Raw genomic sequence first — 11,927 nt, forward strand, 5'->3', positions numbered from 1 at the left:
TTCATTGATGGAACCATGAATGCCAACATGGACTGTGACATACTGAAGCAGAGCACGATCCCTCCCTTCAGAGACTGGGTGGCAGGGCAGTATTCCAACATGATAACGACCCCTAACACACCTCCAAGACAACCACTGCCTTGCTAAAGAAGCTGAGGGTAAAGGTGATGAACTGGCCAAGCATGTCTCCAGACCTAAACCCTATTGACCATCTGTGGGGCATCCTCAAACAGAAGGTGGAGGAGCGCAAAGTCTCTAACATCCACCAGCTCCGTGATGTCATCATGGAGGAGTGGAAGAAGACTCTAGTGGCAACTTCTGGAGAGCTCCAAGTCCAAGTGGGTTAAGCCAGTGCTGGAAAATAATGGTGGCCACTTTGGGTCCAATTTGGACATTGTCACTTAGGGGTGGAATCACTTTTGTTGCCAGCAGTTTAGACATGAATGGCGGTGTGTTGAGTTATTTTGAGGGGACAGCAAATTTACATGTTATACAAGCTGTACACTCACTACGTCACATTGTAGCAAAGTGTCATTTCTTCATTGTTGTCACAGGAAAAGATAGAATCAAATATTTACAAAAATATGAGGGGTGGACTCACTTCTGTGAGATACTGTATATAAAGTAGTGCAGCGATCAAGTGTATTACATTAAAATGGTTCTAAAGCTTGAGGGGTTTTTACCTTAATGCATTAAGGTAAACAACCTTTTGTAATAGGGATCTACCCAAAAGCCTCCCTAATACTTATTTGCTCCTATGAAGCTCCTTGGAAATGGCCACCGCTAATGCCAATGCGCATGCGCGAACCAGCGTGATGACGCATACACGATAGGCCTACATGTGTTTGCTCCTATGAAGCTCCTTGAAAATGGCCGCCGCTAATGCCAATGCGCATGCGCAAACCGGCGTGATGACGCGGTCGCGTTTTAATGCGCATGCGCGCCAATGACTATTTATACATTGCATTCATGAATGGCACATTCCCTCTGATGATGTGTATGGACACGACACGCGTCAGGGAAGTGCCATTACACTGCGTTTTTGTACTTGTACTGCCGGGCCAGCTGTCTCTTGATGGCTGAGCCACCAATGTAAGTCATTTCTACTTGTTATTACTTTTAATACTTAATAAACGATATCACACTATTGGAGGCCTTCTCTACGGGCTCTTTATTTTCCCTGGGAGCCTCTGTCTTTGAAGGTATTTTGCTGTGGCTGTGAGCTGTGTATAGCAGAAACCTCCTCTGGTATCTACGAGTGACATTCCTGGATCCTGGATATATCTCTCTCTCAGATGGATGACATCTAGTGGCTACTTCATAGATGACACCACTCTGTTCCAGTATTACATATCCTGAGTACCAGGAGCAGGCCTTAAATGCTCCATGCGCATTCTCTTACGCTATCTGGTTAGTGCAATGTTTATCTTTCTTTATCATCACGAAAGCCACCTAACCACGACATATTGAGATTATTTGTACGCATCACCACTACCACCTCAGCACCTTAAATGAACTTTTTGCTGCTGTTTCTTTATACAGTGGGGATCGAAAGTTTGGGCACCCCAGCTAAAAATTTGTATTAATGTGCATAAAGAAGCCAAGGAAAGATGGAAAAATCTCCAAAAGGCATCAAATTACAGATTAGACATTCTTATAATATGTCAACAAAAGTTAGATTTTATTTCCATCATTTACACTTTCAAAATAACAGAAAACAAAAAAATGGCATCTGCAAAAGTTTGGGCACCCTGCAGAGTTAATATCTTGTATTGCCCCCTTTGGCAAGTATCACAGCTTGTAAACGCTTTTTGTAGCCAGCCAAGAGTCTTTCAATTCTTGTTTGAGGTATCTTTGCCCATTCTTCCTTACAAAAGTCTTCCAGTTCTTTGAGATTTCTGGGCTGTCTGTCACGCACTGCTCTTTTAAGGTCTATCCATAGATTTTCAATTATGTTGAGGTCAGGAGATTGTGAAGGCCATGGCAAAACCTTCAGTTTACGCATCTTGATGTAATCCCCCGTGGATTTCGAGGTGTGTTTAGGATCATTAACCATTTGTAGAAGCCATCGTCTCTTTAACTTCAGCTTTTTCACAGATGGCATCAAGTTACCATCCAAAATTTGCGGAAATGTTATTGAATCCATTTTTCCTTCTACTCGTGAGATGTTCCCTGTGCCACTGGCTGCAACACAACCCCAAAGCATGATTGATCCAACCCCATGCTTAACAGTTGGACAGAGGTTCTTTTCATTAAATTCTGTGCCCCTTCTTCTCCAAACGTACCTTTGCTCATTCCGGCCAAAAAGTTCAATTTTAACCTCATCGGTCCACAGAACTTGTTTCCAAAATGCATCAGGCTTGTCTATATGTTCATTTGCAAAGTTCAAACGATGATTTTTGTGGTGAGGACGTAGAAGAGGTTTTCTTCTGATGACTCTTCCATGAAGACCATATTTGTACAAGTATCTCTTTATAGTGGAATAGTGTACCACAACTCCAGTGTCTGCCAGATCTTTCTGGAGGGATCGTGCAGTCAAACGTGGGTTTTGAATTGTTTTTCTCACAATCCTGCGAGCTGTTCTGTCTGATATTTTTCTTGGTCTTCCAGATCTTGCTTTAACTTCCACTGTTCCTGATGACTGCCATTCTTAATTACATTCCGAACAGAGGATATTGACATCTGAAAACGCTTTGCTATCTTCTTATAGCCTTCTCCAGCTTTGTGAGCGTCAACTATTTTCAGTTTCAGTTTTCTAGACAACTGCTTAGAAGAACCCATGGTGCTGATTGTTGGGGCAAGGTCAGATGAGTCTGGGCATTTAAAACCTTTGAGATTGACATCACCTGGTCTTCCCAGACGATGATTGAGAACAATCCATGACACTGGCAGTTCTCAGCTTTGCAAAGGGGGCAGTGCATGCTATAAATTCTGCAGGGTGCCCAAACTTTTGCAGACGCCATTTTTTTGTTTTCTGTTATTTTGAAAATGTAAATGATGGAAATAAAATCTAACTTTTGTTGACATATTATAAGAACGTCTGTAATTTGATGCCTTTTGGAGATTTTTCCATCTTTCCTTGGCTTCTTTATGCACATTAATACAAATTTTTAGCTGGGGTGCCCAAACTTTTTTCCCCACTGTATGTGTTTACTATCTATTGGTTTTATATGTACCATATAAGATATTAATCTACTGGTTTTACCTTTATCACAGACCGTATATTTTACTTTATTTTATGGAACTGTCCCATTTTATGTGTTCTATTATATATTATTTATGTAGCGCTGCATTTTTTATCCTATAACATTTACTATAGAGGTTCTCGAGGTACCTTCAATGCTAGCAGCTACCATATGCTCTACACCCAGCGCTCGATTTTTTTAGATTTTTTATGAAGGACGTGATGACCTCCCTATCACCCTACCTTTACAAGCACAGTTTACATTCACCACAGATCTTGAGTTCTGGGATAACTGAACCTGTGCATTGACAGGAGTGACATCATCCCATCACCAATGAAAATGGCCAAAGCCCAACACCTGGAAGAAGCCGTGTAGAAGATGCGAAAAGCGTTGAACCGTTGAAGGAAAGGTAAGTATTACGGACTTTAGTTCCACTTTAAATCAATGGATTTAGATTCCAATGGATTTGAAGGTTTATAGGTTCCTAATGTATTCCATTTGCTTAAAAATATAAGTTTAGCCTGTGAAATACAGAATAAAATGACAGGTTTGCACGTGAGAAAACTGCCTGGTTACACAATGGTTCATGAAAAGGCTCCTCCCCCCATATAGATTACAGGCACAAAGCACAAGCCCAAGAAAGCTGCAAAAGTCTTCTATACTGACAATGAGAACAGACACAGATTGAGTATATGTTTTGGAATTTGCCTGCAATAGTTTACAAACGATGGAGCATATTGTGATAACTTCATATTGTTTGTGGAAATAAACGACGTCACCCTGCAAACAATCCGGATTACATCATGCTCAGATACATAGAAAGCCTCTACATTCTCATCACCACAACATACATTGTATCAGAAGGTTAGTATGTTATAGTTTATTTAGTTTTTATGTTTCAGGTCTGATATAGTCATCAGGAACCAGCCGAAAGAGCTCCGTGTATGGACAGCTTTAGTATCTCTGTTACAATGTTAAAACTGTAATATAAATAATTGTGAAAGTCCAGTGACCAGTCCCTTATAGATGGAACAATGCACTCCTTGTAGTATAAGATACTAGATATTATTATTATTTAGTCCTCCTGCACACGGGGCATTTTTACAGCGGCTGATTTTGGCTTTTGATTTTTTTCTACCGCCAGTAAACTCCCCAGTATGGTATCCTAGGTGTCCATGAACACATAGACTGTAATCGGCGTTTTTTGACTGGAAAAGACCCCAGAACTAGTGGGTTTCTAGAGGAGTTTTTTAGCTGTAAAAACACTGTAAAGTGCGGCAAACCAGAGTTTTTGGACTTTTTTTGAGCAAAAAAACTATTTTTTTGGTAAAAAAATGCTAAAAACGCAGCAAACCGCTAATGCAAAAATGCCAAAAGACTCACATTTTTAACGTGACTTTACACAGCTAACGTTACCAGCATTATTAAAATGCATGGAGTGTGCATGGAGCCTTATACTGAGTTATGTGTGATGCGTCATGTCTACTCACTACTCTGTAGATGCTGTTCTACCAATAAATGTGGGTTATTTCAGTAGCAATTGAGTTGATCTAGGTCTTTATTATTATTATTATTATCCAGGATTATACAGGATTTATATAGCACCAATAGTTTTCTTAGCGCCTTACAATATAACGGGAGACAATACAGCAACAATACAGTTCAATACAAGAGGATTAGGAGGGCCCTGCTCCTTGGAGCTTACAATCTAAAAGCGTCTTTACGTTCTCATTATTATTATAGAGATTTTTATTTTTTTGCGACAGATAAAACTTTATTTTGGTGGTATTTATTCATTTATTTTTTTGCTTTATAAATGAAAGTCTGAAAAAAAGTGTTTTTCTTATAAAATTTTGCTAATAAATAATCTTTCTTTATAAATCTTGGCCAAAATGTATTCAGTTATATTTTTAGTAAAAAAAAAAAAATAACCCAAATTCCTTTACTATCAAAAATGATAACTTTTAAAAAATGTTCTTTTGTCTTTTATTTTTTTATATTATCATTTATGTTTTTGTTTTTTTTAACATACTGTCACCCTAGCAGTACAGTGTCATCATAATGACACTGTACTACTTGTGGGGGGTGATGAAGATTTTTTTTTTTTTTACACTGATTGCTTTTACACCCATAAAGGCTGTAAAAGCAATCATTTATCCTTCTCTCTGGCTGCATTCTTGCAGCCATTGAGAAATACTGTGTGAGCTGTGATTGGTCACAGCTTGTCACATGGTACAAGGCTGTCGTGAACAGCCTTGTACCATGTGATCTCTGTGATCATTCACAGATTTCATATGTAGTAAGCAATGATGTCAGAAGTTGCTTACTACTATTCATGTGATCACTGATATACAGTTGTGTTCAAAATACCAGCAATATGTTGAAAAAAGTGAATAAAGCTCAAAATCCTTCTAATAGCTTTTATTTCCATCCACACAAATGCATTGGGAACATGACACATTCTATTCCAAATCAAAACATGAAGAAAAATAGATCAAACTTGTGTTGTTCCTCTAAAAAAATGGAAGAAAAGTGAATATTAGACTGTTCAAAAAAATAGCAGTGTTTGTATTCTTCTTTACAAACTCAAACATTCACTATATAAACTGAGAAATGTTTGAAGATTTTGCTTTCCTTTGAATCACTTAATGAATATTTGGTTGTAGTCGCACTGTTTCTGAGAACTGCTGTACATCTGTGTTGCATGGAGTCACCCAACTTCTGGCCCCTGTGAACAGGTATTCCAGCCCAGGATGATTGGACTACATTCCACAGTTCTTCTCTATTTCTTGGTTTTGCCTCAGAAACTGCATTTTTGATGTCACCCCGCAAGTTTTCTATTGGATTGAGATCCGGGGATTGGGCTGGCCACTCCATAAAGTCAATCTTGTTGGACTGGAACCAAGATGTTGCACGTTTACTGGTGTGTTTGGGGTCGTCGTCTTGTTGGAACACCCATTTCAAGGGCATTTCCTCTTCAGCATAAGGCAGCATGACCTGTTCAAGTATTCTGATGTATTCAAATTGATTCATGATCCCTGGTATGTGATAAATAGGCCCAACACCGTAGTATGAGAAACATCCCCATATCATGATGCTTGCACCACCATGCTTCACTGTCTTCACAGTGTACTGTGCCTTGAATTCAGTGTTTGGGGGTCGTCTGACAAACTGTCTCCGGCCACTAGACCCAAAAAGAACAATCTTACTTTCATTAGTCCACAAAATGTTGCGCCATTTCTCTTTAGGCCAGTCAATGTGCTCTTTGGCAAATTGTAACCTCTTCAGCACATGTCTTTTTTTCACCAGTGGGCCTTTGCGGGGGCTTCTTGCAGATAGCTTGGCTTCACATAGGGGTCTTCTAATTGTAACAGTCCTCACAGGTAACTTTACACCTTCTTTGATCTTCCTGGAGCTGATTGTTGGCTGAGTCCTTGCCATTTTGGCTATTCTTCTATCCATTCGAATGGTAGTTTTTCGCTTTCTTCCACGTCTTTCAGGTTTTGGTTGCCATTTTAAAGCATTTTCGATCATTTTAGCTGAGCAGCCTATCATTTTCTGCACTTCTTTATATGTTTTCCCCTCTCCAATCAACTTTTTAATCAAGGTACGCTGTTCTTCTGAACAATGTCTGGAACGACCCATTTTCCTCAGAATTTCAGAGAGAAATGCACTGTAACCAGCATGTACAACATTTGCTGCCTTCCTTCCTTAAATAAGGGCAATAATTGCCACCTGTTTTTCAAAGAATGAATGACCTCACTAATAGAACTCCACACTGCTATTATTTTGAACACGCCCCTTTCAATTAGTGATTCAATGACACAGAATCAGCAGCATGCATGTCATGACTGTTGGGTCTGTTGGATTTCTATTACTCTACTACACCTGCTAGTAAATTATTTGCCATGTAGAAATATCATTTCTACCAAAAACAGAGATTGATCCGGTTAGTGATGTCTGACTGCTGTTATTTTGAACACAACTGTATATACAGTATGTGGAAGATATTGAAACACATACTGTTCATTCTTGGACAGGCCAGTGACAAAACCACTTTACACATCAAGAGAACTCTTTGCTATGTTAATTTTATGCAGGTCACCTTGGTATTTGAGGAATAGCCTGTTTATCTAATAAGACATTTATAATGATACATTTGTTTACATGTTAAAGCGGAGTTCCGCCACCCTGTCAAAACATAAAAGTCAGCAGCTACAAAAACTGTAGCTGCTGATTTTTAAAAAACAGCCACTTACCTGTCCCTCGGTCCCGTGGTGTGTCCCCTGCAGCTCGTTTCACCTGCCGTTCTGTATTCCAGGAGGCCAGCATCTTCAGTGTAGGCACCCAGCTGTAACAGCTTGCGGCTTCCCAGCCGGGTACCCACTGCGCATGCGCAAGTAGCGCTGCGCTTCATGAATGGTCCTGTAGTCTTCTGGGACCTGTCACGTGTCCCGAAAGACTACAGGGAGGGAGGGAGGACACCTTCTGCTTCCAATCGCCTAGGCGATTGGACCGGAAGTGGGAGCGGATAACTGTCAAATTCGAGTACCTGCTCTCCCCCCGTCCCCCAAAGGTGCCAATCAATGGGGAGAGGGGGAGCAGTCCTTAACCACTTGCCTACAGGGCACTTATACCCCCTTCCTGCCCAGGTCAATTTTCAGCTTTCAGCGCTGTCGCACTTTGAATGACAATTGCGCGGTCATGCAACACTGTACCCATGTGAAATTTTTATAATTTTTTTTGAGACAGATAGAGCTTTCTTTTGGTAGTATTTAATCACCACAAGGTTTTTTATTTTTTGCTAAACAAACCAAAAAATACTGAAAATTTAAATAAAAATAAATAACGTTTTTTCTTAGCTTTTGTTATAAAATTTTGTAAATAAGTGATTTTTCTCCTTCACTGATGTGCGCAAATGAGGCTGCAGGGATGGGCACTGATAGACTGCACTGATAGGTGGCACTGATGGGCACTGATGAGGAGGTACTGGTAGGTGGCATTGATGAGGCACTGATGGGCACTGGCAGGTGGCATTGATGAGCACTGACAGCTGGAATTGATGAGCACTGACAGGTGGCACTGCTGGGGCTACACTGATCATCAGGGCACACTGATCATCAGTGCCCTGATGATCAGTGTAAATATCCCCTCCGAGTAATGCCGATTACCGTTTCTCCTCTCCTCTCGAGCTGTCAGCGTGAAGCTCATGAAGAAATAAATGCTGATTATTATAAAAATATAAAAAAGAACTTAAAGGCTAAGTTCTTTCTGAGAAAATAGTCTATGCAGTCATGGGGCCCCAGTAGATATTAAGTGTTCTTTAATTTTATTGTCATACCTGGAGGCCATTTGGCCCCTCTGGAAGCCTGGCCAAAAAACTCCCAGTTAGTAATCCTTATGCCCTACTTTTTTCAAAAGTAAAAAAACCACAAACCACAAACTTTTCAGCTTTGAAAATAAATCTTATTAATGTCCTTAAGAGTAAATCCAGTGCCAATCACTGCATCCAATGAGGTAATCCTCGTCAACTGCAGTGTCCATTGGGGTAATCCATGTGAAACGCAATGACCCCTTGATCTGTGCATGTCGCACTCCCATCACTAAATGACAGATTCCTAGCTCCAAAAATTTTATTTTCATCAACTTAAATTGTTCAAATCTATACCCCTCCTATGCCTTACTGCCTACCACATAGCATGGACTATACAAGCAATTGGAGGAGATCTGTCCAGCCTAACATCAGTCTAGTAATTGAAATCCCAGGTGATGACATTGACATTGATAACACCCAGGATTGTCAGTGGTATTGCTGCAGCCAGGAATCTGTCATTTGGTGGCAGGAGTGTGGCGCATGTACTGCCCACCAGAATTCTGTTACTGCTGACTTCCACTGTCTTCTGATCTGAGGTTTTTAATGATTTTCAAAAACAAACATATAAAAATATAGTCACACCAATGATGCTGGATTAAATAATAACTGTACTGAGAGACTGGAAGCGTAATTACAGACAGAAGATAATAGACTTTAAATATAATGAAGCTATAAATGATATGTTTTTATACCACGCTATACCTAAGATGTATGATCAGATGAAGTGTAAGAAGTGTGACATTATGCGAAGATGTATAAAAAAAACGAAGAAGGCGTGTATTTTAGATACACAATTTGCTACCGAATAATATACAGTATGTGCCAGCCCGGATATAATCTTTCTGTTTTTGGTAGTACATAGTAGATGCTGGAGAGTTTAACTGTAATTAAAAACTCAACTCACCAAGCTACGACTATAATTAAAAAGTTGCTTTTGGATGGTTCTGCACACCCATTATGAGGAGTTTCATTTTTTCTGCTTTAATTTGTATTTTTTTTTTTTTTCATGAAGAATGCAAAACTCACAAAGGAGGGTGGAAACACCCAAAACATCCAGGTGGATAGGAACAGAGCCTGGAATGATGTCAGGGAGATCTCAGTGTTGGCCTACCCAAAATATAAAAGAGGCCAGGGGCAAACTCAACTCACCAAGCTACGACTATAATTACAAAATCACTTTTGGATGGCAAAACTCACAAACTAGGGTGGAAACACCAAAAATGTCCAAGTGGATAGGAAAAATGTCCAGGTGGATTATGAGGGGTTCCATTCTTTCTGCTGCATTTGTTTTTTGTTTTTTTTTCATGAAGAAGGCACAACTCACAAAGCAGGGTGGAGACACCCAAAACGTCCAGGTGGATAGGACCAGAGTCTGGAATGATGTCAGGGAGATCTCAGTGTTGGCCTACCCAAGGTATACAAGAGGTCAGGGGCAAACTCAACTCACCAAGCTATGACTATAATTAAAAAGTCACTTTTGGATGGCTCTGCACACCCGTTGTTGCCATTATGACGGGTTCCATTCTTTCTGCTGAATTTGTATTTTCTTTTTTTACATGAAGATGGCAAAACTCACAAAGGAGGGCGGAAACACCCAAAATGTCCAGGTGGACAGGAATAGAGTCTGGAATGAAGTTCGGGAGATCTTAGTGTTGGCCTACCCAAGATATACAAGAGGCCAGGGGCAAACTCAACTCACCAAGCTATGACTATAATTAAAAAATCGCTTTTGGATGAACTGATCTTTTAGGGATAGGTTCATACCTTTGTGTGTTGGGAACGGGTGCAAAATTGTGTGCTTTCCCAACATGCCCAGAATTGCACTGCCACTTAGCAGACGTGTGGTGGTGCCATTATTTAATAATGGCACCCCCATGAATGTGCAAATGTGCACACCAAACTGCATGATAAACCGGTACCATGCGGATTAGTGTGCTGCATTTCTGGACTTCTTTTCTGTGATTCTCTTGCATAGGGCAGCTCATTGAAATTAATGGGCTGCCCTACACACGATGTGTGGGAATGCTCTGAAACACATGCTCAGGACCCAGTTGTAGCTGTGAACCAAGCCTGAAAGCTATACTGTAGAAAATAGGGGGGTGCAGCGCTAGTGAAATGCACAAAGATGATAATTAAATAACCAAAACAATAAATTCATATATACATAATAAAGTGACACAGTGCAAATATATGTGCCACTGAAATATGTGGCTGGTATCGTGAGAAAGATGTACCTAATCAAATTAAATGTACGTCCAAGGTAACAATGTGAGTGAGATCACAGATGATCTTCAGATGTCCAATGACTGGAAACGTGGATGAGCTGAACCCCTATGACTACGAGCCATAGCTCGAAACACGTCAGGGTAGAGCTACAGCGGGTTGACGCCATACCGCCGGCACCACGAGGGGTCCCGGTGGCCATCTTGACTTGGTCAGTATTGCCCTATTATTTTATTATGCTCACTTGCCTGACTCCTGGAATAAACATCCTAGACATACTGCATTATTGGCCTCCTCTGTTTTTTTGAGCTCCTGTGGGAGCTGACTACATCTGCTGAGCAGTCATCCCTGAGTGCGAACCCTGAGTGTGAACCATGAGGCAGTGAAGGATACATGACCAGATCTGACCAGACCTACAGTTGCAAGAAAAAGTATGTGAACCCCTTGTGATTACGTGGAGTTTTGCATGAATTAGGCATAAAATGTGCTCTGAACGTCATCTAAGTCACAACAATAGAAGAACACAGTCTGCTGAACATAATACTACACAAACATTAGATGTTGCCATGGTTTAATTGCACATAACATGTAAACATTCACAGTGCAGGAAGGAAAAAGTATGTGAACATTTGGACTTAATAACTGGTTGACCCTCCTTTGGCAGCAATAACCTCAACCAAATGTTTCCTGTAGTTGCAGATCAGACCTGCACAACGATCTGGAGTCATTTTGGACCACTCCTCTTCACAAAACTGTTTGTGTAGCAATATTCTTGGGATGTCTGGTGTGAATTGCTCTATTAAGGTCATGCCACAGCATTTCAATCGGGTTGAGGTCAGGACTCTGACTGGGCCACTCCAGAAGGCGTATTCTGTGCTGTTGCAGCCATTGTTTTGTTGAATTACTTGTATGCTTTGCGTCATTGTCCTGTTGCATCACCCATCCTCTGCGGAGCTTCAGTTGGCGGACAGATGGTCATACGTTTTCCTGCAAAATGTCTTGATAAACTCTGGAATTCATTTTCCCATCAATGACAACAATCTGTCCAGGCCCTGAGGCAGCAAAGCAGCCCCAAACCATGATGCTCCCTCCGCCATGTTTTACAGTGGGGATGAGGTTTTGATGTTGGTGTGCTGTGCCTTTTT

The 11,927-nt window shown here is 40.7% G+C and overlaps 1 protein-coding gene and 1 long non-coding RNA gene across 2 annotated transcripts in view; one reads left to right on the plus strand and one right to left on the minus strand.

The window, feature by feature from the left end:
- LOC149439227 (uncharacterized) overlaps nucleotides 1-11,927 on the minus strand; it is a 173,872-nt gene that overhangs the window by 27,872 nt on the left and 134,073 nt on the right. The gene's annotated exons all lie outside the window — the stretch shown is intronic.
- Nucleotides 3,954-11,927, plus strand: part of LOC149439228 (SLAM family member 5-like) — an 80,559-nt gene continuing 72,585 nt past the window's right edge. Inside the window, exon 1 of the mRNA XM_089659315.1 lies at nucleotides 3,954-4,049. Coding sequence (XP_089515441.1) covers nucleotides 3,989-4,049 — 61 coding nt within the window. The 5' untranslated portion in view covers nucleotides 3,954-3,988. The remainder of the gene's footprint in view (nucleotides 4,050-11,927) is intronic.

The sequence above is a fragment of the Staurois parvus genome, unplaced genomic scaffold (assembly GCF_062004578.1).
Source record: "Staurois parvus isolate SC_StPar_1 unplaced genomic scaffold, SC_StPar_1.0 ptg001146l, whole genome shotgun sequence".
Lineage (NCBI taxonomy): Eukaryota > Metazoa > Chordata > Amphibia > Anura > Ranidae > Staurois > Staurois parvus.